Source organism: Garra rufa, chromosome 4 (genome assembly GCF_049309525.1).
Source record: "Garra rufa chromosome 4, GarRuf1.0, whole genome shotgun sequence".
NCBI lineage: Eukaryota > Metazoa > Chordata > Actinopteri > Cypriniformes > Cyprinidae > Garra > Garra rufa.
The window spans coordinates 57,498,294-57,519,124 of record NC_133364.1 but is presented as its reverse complement, the minus strand read 5'-3'; the positions used below and the strand labels follow the sequence as shown (position 1 = coordinate 57,519,124).

The 20,831-nt window shown below is 35.1% G+C and overlaps 1 protein-coding gene across 1 annotated transcript in view; it reads left to right on the top strand.

Annotated features, from left to right (window-relative positions):
• The first annotated feature begins 263 nt into the window (after nt 1-263).
• The window catches only part of LOC141333049 (uncharacterized), a 111,823-nt gene continuing 91,255 nt past the window's right edge, over nt 264-20,831 (top strand). Inside the window, exons 1-3 of the mRNA XM_073837994.1 lie at nt 264-612; nt 703-744; nt 1,961-1,991. Of these exons, the coding sequence (XP_073694095.1) occupies nt 264-612; nt 703-744; nt 1,961-1,991 (422 nt within the window). The remainder of the gene's footprint in view (nt 613-702; nt 745-1,960; nt 1,992-20,831) is intronic.

The following is a 20,831-nucleotide window of genomic DNA, read 5'->3' as shown; positions in this document are numbered from 1 at the left end:
CCTATCTGTAAAACCAGCAACTGAGGTCCTCATCAACTCTACAGTAACTGAGTTCACCCGACACTGTGAACATAACCAAGTTTGGAAGCCGAAACCTACTGCAACGTCTTGTTGATCAAAAACAACAACAACCCTGTTTTACTGAACCACGGCTCTGCTGCAATTTTTCCGCTTATAACACTTTGGGGGTTCGCGGAGTAAACGGTCAAATCCGAAATTCTAGGAAACGGCTACGTCTTGGAGAAAACTGAATTCTGAAAAGAATGTCTGAAACTACGCCGAACCTGATGGAGCACAACTGTAGGTCTGGCGCTGCTGCGGATGATCAATCGGAGTGCAGCTGTGCCGCAGAAAAAATGTGCGGTGTAAAAGTCGTCATAGACTCTATGTTTAAACCGTATTACAAAGGACAAATGATCAAACCGATGAACAAGGTCATCGTCGATGAGCGCGATCCGAATCATGATTGTACGGGGGATACTAAGCGTAAAACAAACCTTAAGAACGAAATGAAGATTGTAAGAAGCCTGAAAAAGGAAACACGGCCTGATGTGACAGACGTCTGTGTTAACAGCAAAGAGACAATCAGCGTGACCACTAGGGAGATTCTGGGTATGATGATGACTGCATGTAGAGATGAGATTGTTGTAGTGCATGTATTGAGTGTCCTTAGTAATAATCTTTGTTTCCCTAATGTTTCAGATCAGAAGCCTGATAGAGACTCTAAACCGATGCCGATACAAGGTTATAGCACCTCTTTTTCTTTTTTTCTTTTTTATTCTATGTGTCGAAAATTTCTAGATTTGCTGAAAGAAGATGATGTAAATGAATTTTCTCCCGACCAAAAATGGATCAAAACATACTACAGTCAAGTTGGTTTGCAATAATGGGTGCATAAGGCCTACTGCATACCTTCATAAAATACCTACATACTTTCATTTAGGCTAAAACATACAAACGTCATACAGCCTAGTGTGAAATCTGTGTACATTAACAGTGATTTGTTACAGATATAATACGATCTAAAGAAGAAGGAGGATGGATTTTTAGTCCTGAGTTTTAGCTGGATGCCCACAAGTGTCTTTAGATAGGCCCTAGTTCAACTTTAGTGACAGGTAACCGAACTGCCTTGCATAGTAAAGACCTGTGCTATGAATAGGACTACTTTTAAATACATATCTCAGTAAAGTAGGTGGATTGCAATACAGTCCATAGCCTGATTTTTGCCATTCAAAATAACACTTTTTATTTTTTTATTTTTTAATTCAACAGAGACTTCAAGACAAGGACCATGCATCCATGTAAAACGTTAGTGTGATTTATATATTAATAATGGAGAATCATTATCAGATGTACAATTAACTAATATATGAATTGACCCATTTTCTGTAAAAAGGCAAGAGCTCCACGTCTAATGGCGGTATTATATATGCCCCTGTCATAACTGGATCAAGTCTAGGCTCCGTTACAATGACTATGACTTCTGCAACGTCTGGCAAATCAAATGTGATGGTATATTGTAAGTGTAATACATGTACATTGTCTACAACAACCAAACAAACAAGCAAATAAATGTTGGTATGTGAAACTATTAAAAATGGTCATTAGATGGAGTTGCTTAACCGTTAGATAATGTTGATCGTGTACATCTGGAGTCTAAAGTAAAGGCCCAAAGTATATTTTATATAAGCTGTTTTATTTATTTATGGGGTTGTATTTTTATGATGGCCTCATATTTTGGACACATCCACATAACCGCTGAAGGGCAAACTGTACACTGTATAAGATAGCATGTTGTAGCGCATGGATTGTCCTTAACAGTCTTTGTTTCCCTAATGTTTCAGATCAGAAACCTGATAAAGACTGTGAACAGAGGTCAGTACAAGGTTGAAGTAATTTTTTTTCTTTCTATTCTATATTTTATTTTTTTCCAATATCCTTTTTCTTTTCGTATTCTCAGGTTATCAGATCTTCCTAAAAGGAAAAAAACAGTAAGCTAGTTCAAAAGTGAAGAACATTATTGATGATCTTGACCTACCCACTGAATCAGTTGCAAATGTAAGAGCGATGACACCAAATCAAGAGAAGTTGCGGATACTGCTTGACTGTATGCGTTATGAGGCCTTTCTTACATGATGTGTAACTGGTTTTATTGAATTTAGGTTGTTGCTTATGGTTTGTATGTGGGGAATAGCAAGGACGATAAGGTTGACTCTATTACTCTACTCTAAATTGACTATAAACAGTTGAAACAAGCTCAGCTGATACAATTAGAAAAAGCTATATATATATATATATATATATATATATATATATATATATATAAAATATGTTGAAGGATTAACATATCTCACCCGGTTCCCCTGCGTTGGAACCTCAGAGTAAAATTTTAAATGTTAAGAAGTAGGAATAATCTGGCTTAGTAGCATTTAAAACATTGTGTCTAATTTACTCGGTAGCATGATTGCCATTTTATCATGTACAGTATTGTCCACACATTTATCAGACTGATAAAAGTAAAAGTACCAGTATATTAGGCGTAAAATTTGAATGTAAGTATGTGTGTTAAATAATTGAATAAACAAATTAAAACAGTGAGTGTAAAATAATGTTGTGTGTTTCGCGATTAGTTGCAAGCATCCATGAGATGGGGTGTGGAGATTTCTCCTTACATTGGGAGTCTCGTATGCGTCCGAATGTTTTTCATTTAGCTTTTTCAGAACAACTGTATATTCCCAGGAGAGCCCTAGAAGACACTCCTCACATGTGTTGTGTGATTTACGCGTAAAGTCAGCGAGTATTCGAAGAAGATGCATTTGGTTTCTTCTTATAAAAGACACGGAGATGTGTATTATCATCTTTAAAATAAGTGCATGATGTGTTTTATAAGTTCAAAACCTCAATAAATGTTGGATACATGTTTAAGATGTACGATGAATGATTTGTTTTGCTGTAGTAACATGTTTGTTACTATGTTTTATCACTTCAATAAACTTAAAAATATAAAATGAACGTTGTATAATGATTTGTTTTGCTCTAGTAACGTTTGTTACTATGTTTTGTATTTATGATCGCCTAAAAGTATTTTAAAGGTTTATTTTTATAAACATGGAAATGTTAAGTATCATCTTTAAAATAAGCGAATTATGTGTTCAATAAACTTAAATGTTGAATACATGTTTAAGATGAGCGACGAATGATTTGTTTCGATGTAGTAACATGTTTGTTACTATGTTTTATAACTTCAATAAACTTAAAAATATAAAATGAACGTTGTATAATGATTTGTTTTGCTGAAGTGACATGTTTGTTACTATGTTTTATATACATGACCGTCTAAAAGTATTGTAAATGTTTATTTTTATAAACATGGAAATGTTTAATATCATCTTTAAAATAAGTGGGTTATGGGTTCAATAAACTTAAATGTTGAATACATGTTTAAGTACAATGTACAATGAATGATTTAGTAACATGTTTGATACTTTGATGTCATGTATAATTATATTTGCATTACCATCTGTTTTAACCCTCTGAGGTCTGAGGGGGTTTGGGAATGCTGCTGATGTTTTGCTACAATAATACGTGAGCAGCGTGATTGTACATGTTTGTGTTTTGAGAAAACAAAAATACTTGTTTAAAATTTTAGTGACAATATTTTACATGTTTTTAATTTGTCTTTTGCTTTTTTTGTGTGTGTGTGTGTGTGTTTGAGTTTGCATCATGTGATTGCTTTTTGTGTTTTATTTTGCATGTATGTTTGTGTATTAGTCTGCATGATTGTGTTTTGTGTTTGAGTTTGTGTCGTGTTTGCTTTTTAGTTTTTAGTTTGCATGTTTGTTTGTGTTTTGTGTTTGAGTTGGTGTTGTGTTTGCTTTTTAGTTTTTAGTTTGCATGATTGTTTGTGTGAGTGTTTGAGTTTGTGTTGTGTTTGCTTTTTAGTTTTTAGTTTGCATGTTTGATTGTGTTTTGTGTTTGAGTTTGTGTTGTGTTTGCTTTTTAGTTTTTAGTTTGCATGTTTGTTTGTGTTTTGTGTTTGTGTCGTGTTTGCTTTTTAGTTTTTAGTTTGCATGTTTGTTTGTGTTTGAGTTTGCGTCGTGTTTGCTTTTTAGTTTTTAGTTTGCATGTTTGTTTGTGTTTTGTGTTTTATTTTTCATGTTTGTTTGTGTGAGTGTTTGTACTTGAGTCACTTTTTAGGTTGAAATGTTTAAAGGACTTATCAGATCACACATTTTTCTAATAATTTGGATATTACATTGATATAACAACATAAATGTGATTTATGATGAAATGTCTTGAGTCCTACTATAATAATTTAAATGACTTAAAATATTTTACTACAAATGGAAGTAGGTTGAACTTTTTGTGTGACGGGTAGGTGTTCACTTTGTAGAGTACAAAAACTTTATAAAAATATAGTAAATAATGTTTATTAAAAAATATAGAAATAGAGAAAGTTTACTGTGATTGGGTAGGTTAAGGGGTTTCAAAGTATCAAACTGACATGCCCAGGCATGTCCAGGTCACCCATAATCCATATGGTTTGGTCTGTTTAAATACATTTTTCCCCTTTACTTATTTTGACATTGCTGGCTCCCCATTACAATACTTGCCGTTACCTAAAATCTAGTGTAAATGTTTTGCTTTGTTTTATATCATGTGTGATCACATCGTTTATATTCATTTCTTTTTTATAGAAGAGAATACGACTTGGAGGACTGAATGTATACATGATTAAGCTACACTGTTGGGCCCAAGTGTTATCATTTATATTTTTAAAACATTACAGAAAGACTTTGTTGATATATTTTATCGTGCGGTTATGGATAAAATAAAAGACTTTGTGTTTGATGTGAAATAAATTATGGTTCAGCTAAAATGTAAGCTTAAGCCAGGAGGAATAAGTTGCATTTCGTTTATTAAAAATAACTAGTAAAATAAATGTATTACATTTAAAATGTTTGCAAACCCTCTCTTTCACACAGTAATCCGATCCACAGATTTCTTAAAACAGTGGTATACCGTAGGGCGAAGTAAGAACTAATTCGAATCCACTGCGAAAATGGTTGTGAGACACAGACTAGCCCCTCTCAAATAGAGCAGATTTTACTCTTAAACAGATTTCCTATTATTATATTGCTGAAAAGCATTTTATATACAGCCATTACATGTACGGATACTTTTACATATAAGATGTTCAAATGGTTTTGTTAACATGCGCTCTTGTTGCACACACGCATGCTGAGGAGGGGAGTATGAGGTCAAAGAGGTCAAATGGGCCTCTGTGCTCTTGTTGCACACAAGCACACTGATGAGGGAATATGAGACCAAAGAGGGCCACAGACACACGCACGCAGACGGAGACAATTTTTTACCCTAGACTGTAAAAAGGTAAGGGAATTTTTTAATGATAAAAATATTATTTATATTATGATTATGATTTTATGTTTAGTATTATTTGCACTTGTTTTATAATTGTTTATACTCATCTTTTTGTAATAAGCATACATAAACGCCCCTCCCTACAACTGATGTAGGACTAGACCGTAAAACATTCTTCAGAGCTTCATTCCTCACCCAACAACGGATGGACACGCAAACAGGATATAGTTCTCTACCCTGATGGCGCAACACCGGACTACCCGGCGCAAACAACATATATCACCATCCCTGGGGGATATAGCTTGACGCGATACCGGGTAACTCCCCATTGTAAATTTGGTACAACAACCGTAAACCCGTCATTGGACGGTTCAACACCGGGGTAAGCAGCTCATAAATTTGTCGGTACAACCTTAAACCCGTCATTGGATGGTTCAACACCGGGGTAAGCATGTTGTAAATTTTCGCTACAACCGTAAACCCGTCATCCCGTTGACGCAACACCCGGTATACCCCTTCATAAATCCTCACAACAACCCATAAACCTGTCATCCGTTGACGTCGCACCTGGTCAATCCATCAAACAAGGTCAGTAGAGTTCACTAGTTCAGCGTGGGGACAACCACGTGGTCATGCTCTACGTGGGTGGGCCCCAGGGGGGAGGGGCGTGGGGGAGGGGGAAAGGTCAAAAGGTCAAAGCCATTAATCATTTTTGGCAGGCGGTGTACCCTTATCACTACTGAAGAGGTTGTTTACAACAATTCCTTTCTCCACAAACTCGTTTGGCTTTTCTACCGAACTCAAAAACACAACAACTGCGCTGTTCATTTTGGACGCTGACAAAATATTGTCATGTCCAACAACCTCTCCTATTGCTACGCAGCAATCTTCAATGCTCACCGCGGACGCCACTTTAACACTGTGACGCCGCGTGAGATTGTTTAGAAGCCCAGCTCGTGGATCTGACATGACCACACCGGGAGTGAGGGGGAACCCCACACAAACCAACGCAAACAGGCGACACAGAAAAAGAGAAACAGACAGAAATTCAGGAAAAAGAAAAAAAAAGAGAAAAGGACTCACTCAGAGAATCACGCTCCACACTCACGCCACTCCAAACACTCGCACCGGAAGTGAGAGAGAGAGAGAGAGAGAGAGAGAGAGAGAGAGAGAGAGAGAGAGAGAGAGAGAGAGAGAGAGAGGTCAGAGATGGCATTGTGCTGCGCACATTCATAAACTTCTTGTCGGCGTTTGCCTGCGATCCTTATTAAAATATCCTAGATACTAGATCGCTACATTATATTCCTCAGCAGCGGGGTGGTAAAGCTGCTGTTTGTGAATGAATTGTTGTTTGTAGAGAGAGACACACAGCATGCAGGCAGGTAACGTTACGCACACACACAACTGTCATCTCTCTTGCCTTCACACTCTCTCTTGGTCGATCGATAATCTACTGAAACAAATGCTATATTTCATTCAAATAAATGTGATTTTACCGGACTATTTAATCTCTGAGTCTGATTTGAAGCGGCCAGATTGCTAGAGCTGCGTGTCATAACTGACGAAAATAACAGTCTTTTTTATCCATTCAGTCAAATTTTGCGCTGCAAATATCAGTCCTAGTTTTAATTTGTCTATAACTTCGCAAATGACCATGGAATAAGCAGGATAATCAGCGGCTTGCCGTGCGTTAAAGGATTTAAAATGCACTTTGCGTCGGGCGGTTATTAGCCTCCATGTCGTGCATTTAAAATCCTTTAACGCACGGCAAACCTTTGATTATCCCTTACGTAAATTGCTCATGCAAAAAGGATTCTGTGCATTTGTGGGTCAGATGACGTGTGCATTTATTGACGTCTTGTTTGAGTCAGTCTTGTGCAGTTCATTTGTATTTTGAGACTTCATTTTCGCAGTTTACAGCATTTCACACACAAACAAGGCCCAGTGTGATTCATTAACATGTACAAACAGGCATATTTGTGAATTCAAATGTTATAGTTTGGTTAGGGAAAAAATAGCTAGAACATATTTAATTTACTAATGGGCAACAAAGCCCTCCTTACCTAACCCTAAACTATTTTTAAACCCAAATGTAAACCCATTAATGCATTAATATTAAAAACTCGTTTCAAAAATGATTTGTAATAAATGCAATGAGAAAGGAAGGAAGCATTTCTCTCTGGTCTACTTGGAGAACGCCACTGAAGACGCTGTTTACCGCGGTCCAACGAGATGAAATCAACATGACATGAGTTTATTCTCAGCATTTGATTTAGACTTTTCTTCAAATTTTAGCTTTTTTCTTGAAACACAGCATATTTATCTAAATTCAATTATTTTATTCTCAACATTTTATTGCAACATTTTTCTGAATATTGAGTTTACTCTCGCATCAAGATTTTTTTTATTGTTTAGTGCTATAATCTAGGGCTGCTCGATTTTGGCAAAAATCATAATCACGATTATTTTGGTCAATATTGTAATCACGATTATTTAAACGATTATGACAGGCTCCAAAACTTTACACAGTGATTAATTTAAAGATAGCAATACAGCGAGAAAAAGATACAAATAAAAAAAACAGTGCTTTAAATATACTGAATACTTTTATGCAAGTCTAAAGTAGTCTAACAATACTACAGAAATTGAATTTGAATGTAAAATAAAACAATGTCTTCACTCTAATAGTTAAACATGCTTTGTTTCTTATTAAAACTAAAAACGCCTTTCATTCAAGAGCTGTGAGTGATGTTTCTTGTATAAAACTTATTTTTACGTTTTATTCATATTAGGCACAGAGAGGCGAAAAGGAATATTATGTGTTGCCGCTTTAACCACACGGACCCATTATACTGTTACGCACGGATTTTCAGTCTCAACTGTTTGTTCATTTAAGACATAACTGACAAGAGTTTACATGAATAATCACCAAGCCCCTCATTTTGAAATATTTTTGCGTGTATTTGACCGTTTAGGTGCGCACCTTGAGCTAAAAGATAACTTTCATGTCCGTGTTCCGCTCCGTCTCTGAGCGCATTAACAAAGGACAGCGCAAGTTTTCTTACGTGCTATTAAAAACACAACATCAAAGAAACATTAATAAATCAAGCATGTCCCGTTTTATGCAAGTCATGTTACATGATTTAGCTGATTTGCATGTGAAATTTGGCTTTTATGGAGGAGCGAAAGCGCACCACTGGGAAAAGGGCAGAATGGGGCGCAATAATAGTTTCATCTCGATTACTGCATTTTCATGATCGTTTGAAGCAGAAATCGAAACCGAATTTCAATTAATTGCACAGCCCTACTATAATCCTATTTCCAAACGTTTCATATTCACACTCTTAAAAAGGATGTGTTAAAAACAACACAGCCTGTGTTGTTTCTTAACACACCTTTGTGTCTAGTTAAGGACAACACATTTTGTGTTAGTTTTAACTCAACTAGTGTGTTATTCCAGCTAACACAGAAAATGTGTTGATTTTTTCTACACACTATTGTGTTATAAATACACAATTTGTGTCAATTATGTGTTATTTTTTGCCAATTTTTTGAATGCAATAAAGACACTGCAAACTAATGTATAGTTTAAACACAATTTATTAAACCTGCTACTAGGGCTGCACGATTTGGAGAAAAAAACTAATTGCGATTTTTCTGATCAAAATTGCGATTTGCGATTTAAAATGCGATTTACTACTATTTCATGAAAGAGCTACAGGTTTGATATGGTGGTTTTAACAGCACCAAAGAAAGACCAAGCATAATCACAAAGTATGCTACACTGTTCTACTGTTTATTTAAACCTCTTAAACATTGTTGCCTTTTTTAAAATAAAGTTGTCAGTTATCATGACAAATTAAGAAAATAACTACAGTATCTTAAATAAAATTAACAATTAAAATTTTATAATAAAATACTATTAAAATCTTAAACTTTTAGGAATCCAAACACACTGTAAACAATTTTACATCAGTAAAACACTGATGATAACCTACATTAAGAGACACTTTGTTGGGAAGTTGAGCCGCTGCTCCCGCTCATCTTTTCCAAATGGCGTTAACGTTATTTGCTCAGTACATGCAGTAGAGACCTGCACTCCTACGGGAGTATATAGCGGGACCCGAGGCAACCGACTGCGGCGCGGGACAAAACTTGATGGGCGAGTGCGGCTGTTCGGGACGCGGGAAAATAAAATGATTCGCGGGACCCCCGCAAAATAGAAATATCTAAAAAGCAAAATATTGTTATTCATCTATTGCACAAAAGCAGCAAGAAAAACTAGTATATAACTTACAGCTATGATTAGTAAGCACAAGGATAGGCAGTCATCAGAGGTGTTTAAGTTAGAATCCACTCACTGCTCAAACATTCTTGCACAGTGCTTGCGTGCTCGCGAATTAAAACACACGAAGTGTAGACATTGTGAAAGATTCATTGTGCATAATATTCATTGTGTTAGAGCTTTATGAGATCGCATATGAACTGAGATGTCAACTTTAGCTTTGTCTGCTTGCATTCTGCTATGGATACACACAGTAGCTCATGCTTGCTCTTCTGTTAAGAATAACAGTGGTTTGTGAATGTTGCTGCTTAGCCTATATAACAAATATTTTATCAGGAGCGTTTATGCTGGGGTTTTGTGAAATTGCGAGATGTTACAAAACTGTTTCATGTAAATTCAATTGATGTACTGAAAAAAAACTATATAGGTTACTTTTATGCGGGCAGGAGCGGGACAAAACATGAATGTCGAGGCGGGAACTGAACGAGATCAACATATTTCTGCGGACGCGGCACTGAAAAATACGTCCTGTGCATGTCTCTACATGCAGTGTTAAAATGCCCCCTATTGGTTAAACTCTGCATCAAACGTAATATAAGCATGAAGACGTAATGTGCACATGAAGCGACCTGTCAGAAACGACTTAGATGCTTGTTACCACATTTGATAATAAATCGAAATAATCGCAGCTCTTGCGATTTGAAAATCGCACCCTTTCAAATCGCGATTTCGGTTTAAAAACGATTAATCGTGCAGCCCTACCTGCTACTAACAATTACATAACTCAAAAAGGTTAAAAAAAGAGAGGTAAACAATCAATTCAGTCATTTCAACATATAATTGTTCCTTGAGTGAAAAGTTGTTAATGGTTTATAAAGTTTGTACTTTAAAAAAAAAGTGGTATTTGACAACCTCTTAAGCATTAATTGTTTTATTTACATATTTTTATCAGCATACAAGTGATGGTGAGGGTCGTGAGATGAAGTCTCTCGTTTGTCTCTGTCATGTCAGTAACTGCCACAAGCACTTCAGGAGTGTCTTCCAGTCAAAGATGCAAGAGTAAAATAAAGATACTTTTGTTATTTATAGGCTACACATAGCGAATATTGTAAAATAGCGATAGCTAAAAAGGCCAGAAAAGCTTTAGCATTAGAGATTATGTTAGCGTCTTAGGGCAATTTGCACAATACATGTCACAACGAAGCTGTTCATTTTCAAAGAGAAAGAAGCGACGAACTAATGCATTTCCTCATTAGCACTACAAAGTGTCAATGATGAATTAAAAGCGATTCTGTTCACAATTAATCCGACAAAAGAAACTATAAAGCTTGTTAAAATAAGCTCCCACCGTCGTGTTGTGCCACAGACGCAGGCGCAGCTCGCATTGGCATTCGTGAGGCAATTTTACCACGTATATATGTGCCAAATGCCCCTCGACCGTCTCCAAACGATCACAAAAGACATTTTAAAAACGTATAATGGCAAATACAAACATTTCTTACCTTCACACATCGAAGTTATGTCCTGACGATGAAAACTTGCAGCACGAGGAAATTAGCTTGTCTCAGTAGAATAACGGCTCATGAAGTGAGGCAAGCAGCAATGTGATTGGCTGATATTTAACACATATTGTGGTGGACACACTGTGTTGGATATTTTCTTTTTTCTTTTTCGTTTTTAACACAAAGTAACACAAAATGTGCTAAAATAGACATAACACAAACAATGTGTAAAAAATTAACACATCCTTTTTGAGAGTGCACAATGTTGGCTATTTGAATTTGATTGCTACAATCTATTATTTATTATGTACCCCAGACTTAGTACTTAACGAAAAAAACTAAAATAAAAAATGAAAAATTCACATGAAAAATCATCCTCTTCACACGAGCAAATATGTGCTTGTACTACGAGCTATTTTAATTAAGCACTAGATGAATCTGGGCTGTTATATGTTTGGTTGGCTGTGTTTTATAGGTTAATGAACAAGCTGCAATGTTTGCAATGCACTGCGTGAGGCGACGGCGCGATTTAACAGTGAAAATAAAATTTCCCGTCATTTTTGGTCATACAGATCATTCAAAACTGTAAAGGGTCTTTTATTTATGTACAATTACAATATCAACAAAACTTGTGGTTTTGAAAAATATCTGATTTCTCTGTCGAACTGCAGCATGGAACAAATGAAGAGAAGCTCAGGCTTAACTCGAGGACATGAGAAATACAGCTATCTATAGGAAGCTTGAAATGTCTACTTCGAAAGAACCAAATACAAACACTCTCTCATGACTGTAAGTCAAAGGTGCATTTCTCCTGAACTGTGGAGATCGCAAATCATCATCGTTAAATTCATCTTTGCAGCCGACACTGACTCAGAAAATAGTTTGTCATTCCTTTAGCCAGCAAGGTGTATGTGTCTACTTGAGAACAGGCTATACTACTGCCTGTAAAAGGCTCATTGGTTTAATAGAGTATAATTAATTTAATATAAACGTGGCTTAAATAATCTACTATAGAGTTCAATAAAACCTTTGTATTATATTTCTATGGACAGAGGAGAATAGCCAAACCAAAAGAAACAAAGAAAACACAATGTAACATTCATAAAACCGTACACAATGGAATGCGCTCATGTGACTGGAGCTATAGTGCATCTAGTGATCGCTGATTTGACGGAACTAAAGTCTCAATATTGAAATGAATCAAATAGAATCGACTGGAAGAGATGAATGCACACGTGTCACCTGATCCACAAATGCACATAATCCTTGTTGCATGAGCAGTTTGATATATTAATGCAGAATTTGTATCTGCAAACATGTCTGTGTTTCTACAAATGGCTGCAGGATCATTTAATCCTGAATTAAACTGACTCACATTGAAAGGCATTTGTTTGTGGTTAGATACATGCATAAAATGTATGCAGTGCATGGATAATTGTGTGTAAATCTATTAATCAATATAAGTCTAAAATCATCCCATAACTATGTGTGTCATAACTATAGCTATCAGATATTTTCCTGTTTACTGTGAACTTTTAATATACAGTGTTCTCTTATGAATTGGCTCTGTTCTCTCAGATATTGAGTGTGTTGCTCAAAGCTTGTTTTTGCATCATTTAAGACCAGAAGAGCTTTTGTAATTCAGGTGAACAGTATAGGCTTATCTCCCTTATGGAGCAGTCATGGCCCAATGGTAAGAGAGCTGGGCTTCTAACCCAAAGGTCGCTGGTCTGATTCTCACACTGGCAGGAATTGAAGGTGGGGATTGTGAATGAACAGCGATCTTTCCACCTTCAATACTATGACTGAGGTGCCCTTGAGCTCCGGTGTGTGTTCACTGTGTGTCTGTTCACTTCTCACTGCTGTGTGTGTGTGCACTTGTATGGGTTAAAAGCAGACCACCAATATCTACTATGGGTCACTGTACTTGACAATACGTCACGACTTTCACTTTTTTCAGTAAATGGAAGAAAACTGATTACAGTCAGCCTTCTCTACACTGTCGACTAAACATTCACATTCACTGAATCACTATGTTCAAATATGTGGATGCATAGGTGCTTCATAACTATCACTAGCAGATATTTCCCGTCTATATTGTAGTATGATTGTATCAGTGGCATTTTCTCCAAGAACACAAGGCAGGCAATGCCTACTCAAAAACCTGATGAGAAAACTGTCAGAGTTCCCAAACATCCTGAAAAACTTGTAATTTTGTGATGCAGTTTTCCAGTTATGAGAATTAAATAATATTCCTTAATGACTTCTTTGAACAGTTTGTTTTAAAGAACTGTTTCATGTTCATTTAAAAACATGTTTCCTCTTCTTGTGGATTTGATTATTACAATACTTTATTTCCACTTCATCAGTAAATCCTCAGCTTTGAGGATCATATTTTTCTTGGTTCTTTCCTCATTTAAGTGGAACAGATTCAGTGCATTGACAACTTGACAAAGACTGTGTCCAGATCATTGAGTCAGTGAGTTGAACTGGATCAGTTTGATTCATGAATGATTTGCTGCAGTTGAGCACAAATGCAGATGAGTTATGAGCTAAACCCGAGACATTTCTCATGCCTTGGAGTTTCTGTGACATTTGTTTACTTTAAGTTACTAATGGTATTTGAAGGGATAAAGTGGTAACACTTTATAATAAATATACAGTCATAAAGTATTTACAAGTTATTTGCAAACTATAGTCAATCAATAGTTTATAAACTGTTGTTAACAGACATTAAGAGACTATACAGACAGTGAGTTCTTCATTCATTGTCAATGTAAGTAGCAGTTTCTTTATTCTTTAATTAGCTCATATATAAAGAGTTAGATCATGCTTTGTAACAACCGCAAATAGTTCTCACTTAAGATTAAGTCATCGTATATATAAAAAGGTCATTAAGTGCTTAAACCCAATCCGCATTGGTCTTAAAATGTACAATTACCAGGGTGGCCGCGGATCCTTAAAAAGTCTTAAATTCCGTTGTCCAAAAAAAAAGGCCTTTAAATGTCTTAATTTGTCTTAAATTTTTTACACTTTGAAAAGGAAAAGTTTATCGTTTTGAGGAGAATCTCCTGCGCAGGTTCTAAATCTGTTCTGTTGCTAGACACGCGCTTGCTTGACAAAGCCTCAGTGTTGCCAGATTTAGCGGGTTTCCGCCCAACTACACGCATTTGATTCGCAGATTAACTGTGAAGTTTAACCATCATAGAGTAAAAGTTTATAATTAACACATTGTTGTCTTGTCACTTTACCAATTCAAACAATTTAAAAAGGGAACACGCATGCTGATTTATTTATTTTACCGTTGCCGCACACACCTGACGCGAGCACGCGCAGAGAGAGAGAGAGAGAGAGAGAGAGAGAGAGGCCCGGGCGCGATTCACACAGATTGATTCCTCTTTAACTGCTATTTGAACGGAAACGTACATACCAAGTAATGGTTTAATACCCGTTTTGGTATTCTGTTTAACAGTCGTTTATGTCTTCAGTGAACCGAAACAGCTGAGAAAGAGATGCGTGCCAATATTCGGTTCGTGCATTTGGCCTTAAAGAGACAGCGTCCTATAAATACCTGCAGTGAGAAACACTAGTTATTTTACAATTAATTATTAAATTTCCCCTCCTGAATACTAGTGTTATTGATTTTATTACTAACTTTATGTTGTATTCATTTACACTTGTCATTTGTATAAACGTTCTTGTTTTGTTACTGAACTTTAGTTCAGATAGTAGTTTTTGCTGTGGATTAGAAGTAGCCTACCTAAAGTAAGCATTCAGTAATTAGGAAAAAACTAACTTTTTTTTTTTTTTTTTTTTTTTTTTTTTTAGATGATCCAAAAAATGATCCGATCCATGACTCAAAATCCGTGTTTGTTACACTGTTACATTGGCTTCAAAGTGTGTGAGAGCCTTGACTTTGTCATGGAATAGAAAATAATTTCTTCTTCTGGAATAGTGTTTTCTGTTGAATATTCCCAAGAAAAATCTGTTAAATAAAATAATAATTTAAAATATCTTCATAGTTTTGTGCTAGACTTTCAATTTAGTCTTAAATTTAGTTTGAAAATGGTATTAAAAAGTCTTAAAATGTCTTAAATTTAACTTGGTCAAACCTGTAGACACCCTGATTACATGAAGCCTATGCCCAAAGTTAAACAAAACCAATTAAAAAATTAAATGGCATGATGATGTCAAAATGAAAAGCATACAAATACTTATTAGTTCACATTAAAATAGATCAGTTAGGGGTAGTCTTAAGAGTTAGGTTTAGTGGAGACAGGATATACAGTTTAATTTATACATTATTCTATGGTAGGTCCTTATAAAACATGGAAACCCAATGTGTGTATGTGTGCTTCATGTATTTGTGAACATTTTAAGAAACTCTGAATATTAATGTCCAATAAAGTTGTTTAAAGCACTTAATTTATGACTTTTTCCGATTTTCTGTTACATAAGCAGTTAATTAGTTGTCAATAAGTTGACTCCGTCAAGAAACCTACCATCATAGGAACAAATTCAGTAAATATTCAGCCAATCAAATCAAAAGAGACAGAGGAAAAAAAAAAAAAACAATTGCAGCCATTAAGGACTCCGCAGGGAAGCCTACCAACTCTCCACAAGAAATAAATACAATATTTGGAAACTTCTATGCTAAACTTTATTCACCTGATAATAACACAAGACAAGAAAATATTAATTATAATTTTTTTTTAAATAATATTCAACTCCCCAAACTTAACACAGAACAAATCAGTGCACTGGACAAACCAATCATAGAAAAATAATATATCGCCTGAACCCAATGCCTAACAATAAAGCAGCAGGACCCGACAGAGTTCAATAAACACTTCTGGTCCATTTTATGCTATTTCACTTGTTCCCAAACCTAATAAAGATCCAACCCTTCCGTCAAACTACCGTCCTATAATCTCTCATCCACGTAGACATCAAAATAATCACATAGAATAAAAAAAAAATATATGTAATTTATAATCCTCCCGGATCAGACAGGTTTCATCCAAAGATTCAGAAAAATCAGATCAGAAAGATTCATCCAATCACTCCTCACTTCAGTGACGGACATCTCTTAGAGCCAATGGTAGCAGTGCATTCATAAGCCCCGCCCACATGTCGCGCCGGTGTTCTGAAATATTCAGTGCCTGAGATTTTCTGTGACACTGGGCGGAGCTAACATGAATATTAATTAGTTTCCTGTTTCATGTTAAAGCGCCACTACAAATTTTAGTGCTCATTGGACCATATAAACTGTTTTCGTTAATGTAAATTAATTTAATATCAGCGTCGAACTAATTTAAGTCTTTTATGCCTTTAATTTTTTATTCCTTTAGATTGTTGATTTCATTTGTAGATTGTGTGCTGTAAATTTGATTTAATATGACCTGAATAAAATGGCTTCATTTTAATATGTTGCATATACACTCACTGAAAATAATACTTGACAAAGATATTATGCTTTTAATATGATTTAATTTAAGGACATGTTCTAACTAATGAGCCAACAGGCATTTATAGGACATCGTTTTAGTACGTGCCACGTAAAAAAAAATATCTAAGATTACGAGATTAAGGTCTTAATATTTCGAGAATAAAGACAAAGTACTACGAGAATGAAGTCGAAATACTACGAGAATAAAGTCGTAATATTTCGAGAATAAAGACAAAGTACTACGAGAATGAAATCGAAATACTACGAGAATAAAGTCGAAATATTACAAGAATAAAGTCGAAATACTACGAGAATAAAGTCGAAATATTACAAGAATAAAGTCGAAATATTACGATAATAAAGCCGGAATATTACGAGAATAAAGCCGGAATATTACGAGAATAAAGTCAAAATCGTATTTAAATCGTAGAAATTAAAGTTATAATATATTGAGAGTAGGCTAGCTATATAGCCTATTTTGCCCGGATTGATGCCTCCGAGTGGCCGCATCATTTTACTGGGATGAGGAAGAGCCAAACTGACTTGCGAAAACAGCTTAATATCAAAAATATATGTTATTTATTAACAGACTGAACAGGACCAATTTTTTATTCAGCTCATACACCCAATGGACACTCCTTTGGGGGGCGCTAGCTCTCTTATTTGACTATTTTAATACACTACAAAAAAAATCATTTTCTTACTTAGACTTTTTGTCTTGTTTTCAGCCAAAATATCTAACAATTTTCAAATCAAGAAGGACATCCTATTAAAAAAAAATTGTCTTGTTTTTAGAAAGAACAAGTCGAAATTAAATGAGTTTTTGCTTAGAAAAAGCTAAATAATCTGCTATTGGGGTAAGCACATAAACAAGACTCAAACAAGTAAGAAAAACATTTTTTTGCAGTGTATGTAAGATTATTAGCAGAAATATCTTGTGTCATACTCACGGGGACAGTATGCTGGGAAATAATATGTCTTCGATTGCATTCGTTGTTTGTAATATAAAACATTTCTAATGTAAAGTCTCATCTTTCAAAATCTTTGAAAATTCTTATCAAAATTCTTTGTGAATATTCCTCCACCTGCTCCGCAAAAATGTCTGTGGGGTCCAATCTTTTATTCCCCACATTTTTATTAAATTAAAGAATATTTTGACTTTATTCTTGTAATATTTTGACATTATCGTAATATTTCGTCTTTATTCTCATAATATTTCGACTATATTATTGACATATTAATCTCGTAATCTTACGATTTTTTTATGTGTCACTAAAACGCTATCATAAAAAACGCTGTGGTATATTCGAGTCATTTTTGCTTTGTGCTGATGTTCGAGAGTCTGTAAAACTGTTGATAGCTGTTATAAAATGCATCTTTGATGGAAAAATAAAGTTTCCGCTGTGATATTTCTGTCTTTCCTTATTTTTGGCTTAGTTGGTAGCATACATAACTTCAACCAGACTTTAATATTAAATTAATGTTCTATTAATGTTTCTCTTTTTCATGAAATTATTAATGGTGAAGTCAGAATCCATGCTTTTATTGCCACATTTTAGTTAATTTTCCTCTGTGAATAAAGTAAAAATCTGCAAGTAAAATATCTTAATTTAACAGCTGAACCAGCAATAAAAGGAATGTTGTACATGATTGATCACAAATCAAACTTTATTATGACAAATCAAATGCATAAGTACATTCTGTACAACTCAAATCAAATCAAACCATTTAAAACGCACTCAAATGTAAAACCGAAGTAGGGTAAATGACAAAAAGACGAGAGTTGTTGGCTTGATTAGCCTATATATGAGGCATATTCTAACAATAAATTTGGATCTGGATTTCTTATGTAATTAATAAATGTCTGTGCACAATAAATATGTATATATATTAGCTCGAAACTGAAATTAAATTACGTTACAGAAAGCTGTATTTTTTTTAATCAGGCACACTAATATTTGAGTGCAACTTTAAGACGAAACTCATGAACAGGAAACTCATGAATATTCATGTAAGCCCCGCCCAGTGTCACAGAAAATCTCAGACACCGAATATTTCAGAACACCGGCGCTGCTGCTGCTTTCAGTGCGAACACAGAGAGAAAGAGGAGATTATACGAGACTGTTTCTCCAGAAACTCACTGCTTTAAACATTATTCTTATGAGAAATGTAACTGACTGCACTTGAAAACGTAACTTAAAGAATCGAGGCATCATCCTGAAGTGTTGTCATCGGAGAGAAAGAGAGAAGAGTGACATGAAAATCAGAGAAGTGTGATTGGAGCAGATCCCAGTGTTGAAGCCTGAGATTAATCTTCTTTGTGACGATATAGAAATCTGTTTTGCTCTGGTGAGTGAATGTTCATATATTTGATCTAATATCATTTTGAAATGATTCGTTACAAAGCTAATTTGAGTAGGCCGTTCGCATACCGCCTGTGTTAAACTAGTTAGCATGTGAGCTAAAGCTATCAGGAGTTAAAGTGATAAATGACGAGACAAAGAGTCATTTATGAGAGTCAACATGTTTATTAACAGTCGGAGAGTTGTATTAATGTGTCATTTGAGATAGGGCTGCACCATTATGACTAAAATCATAATTCTCCATTATTCCCTTGAAATTATATTTGCGATTATTAATTACGATAAGTTAATGCATTAAAGGTCCCATATTGTACACATTTCTGGAGGTTTATTTTAGTTGTTGATGTCCTTAAGAATATATATTTGCGGTATAAGTGCCAAAATCCATCTCAATAAATTTTTACAGCTCCTTTTTTAACCCCTTAAGCTCTGGCCACGCCCTAGGACCCACCGGTGGGTCCGCAGGGGGGTCATCGTATTATTTTAAAAAAATCTATTAATTGTTAAGCACAAAACTAGACATATATGGTATTTTTTGAAAGCTTAGAACCTCTGCTTTCTTGCGAATCCAATGATATTTGCATTAATTTTACATAAAAAAAAAAAATACAGTCTAAATTTGTTATTGCGCAACCTCCCCCCCCCCTCGAGAAAATCAGACAAATAATGATGTTTCATATTTATGGCACACAAACTCACTAAAAATAGACAAGTCATATATCAAATGAAAGCTCTTACTCTCAGGAATATAAATATGTGCGTCACTTCACAGATTTTTCACATTACAGTAAAATATCGAAGAATAATTTCAAAAGAATCACGAAAACTGAAATGACTCCTGTGAACAAGCAAACTTTTGCATCATATTTCTGCACTAATAACTACATCTGTGCTCACATACTAGCCTAAAATCCTATATCAACTTTTAGCTTAGGTTGTTTTCTTCAAAATGAGACCATTTCTGTCAGTTTATTCCGAAGTATATGGGTAGGGCGCCCTTTGGTGTGTCTACTGCTTTCAGAAATTGAAAAAAAATTACTAATGCAAAAGCACAATCGGAGATTCTTATGCCTCCTTTCAGTCAAAGCTAAATAACTTTTGCTTGGAAGATGTTATCAACAAAATTCTTTTTTCTCGTGTTTCCTGCCACCTTGTGGAATCAAAAGAAACTTTCTGCTGGGAAATAGACCAAACAGGTCCTAAATTACAGACTTCTAAATATCAACTAAAATCTCTTCAGCTCTGGCCACTCCCTTGGACCCACCGACGGGTCCACGGGGGGGGGTCATCGTATTATTTTTTTTAAATCTATGAACTGTGAAGCACAAAACTAGACATATATGGTATTTTTTGAAAGCTTAGAACCTCTGCTTTCTTGCGAATCCCATGATATTTGCATTAATTTTACATAAAAAAAAAAAATACAGTCTAAATTCGTTATTGCGCAACCTCCCCCCCCCCTCGAGAAAATCAGACAAATAATGATGTTTCATATTTATGGCACACAAACTCACTAAAAATAGACAAGTCATATATCAAATGAAAGCTCTTACTCTCAGGAATATAAATATGTGCTTCACTTCACAGATTTTTCACATTACAGTAAAATATCGAAGAATAATTTCAAAAGAAACACAAAAACTGAAATGACTCCTGTGAACAAGCAAACTTTTGCATCATATTTCTGCACTGATAACTACATCTGTGTTCACATACTAGCCTAAAATCCTATATCAGCTTTTAGCTTAGGTTATTTTCTTTAAAATGAGACCATTTCTGTCAGTTTATTCCGAAGTATATGGGTAGGGCGCCCTTTGGTGTGTCTACTGCTTTCAGAAATCAAAAATGAA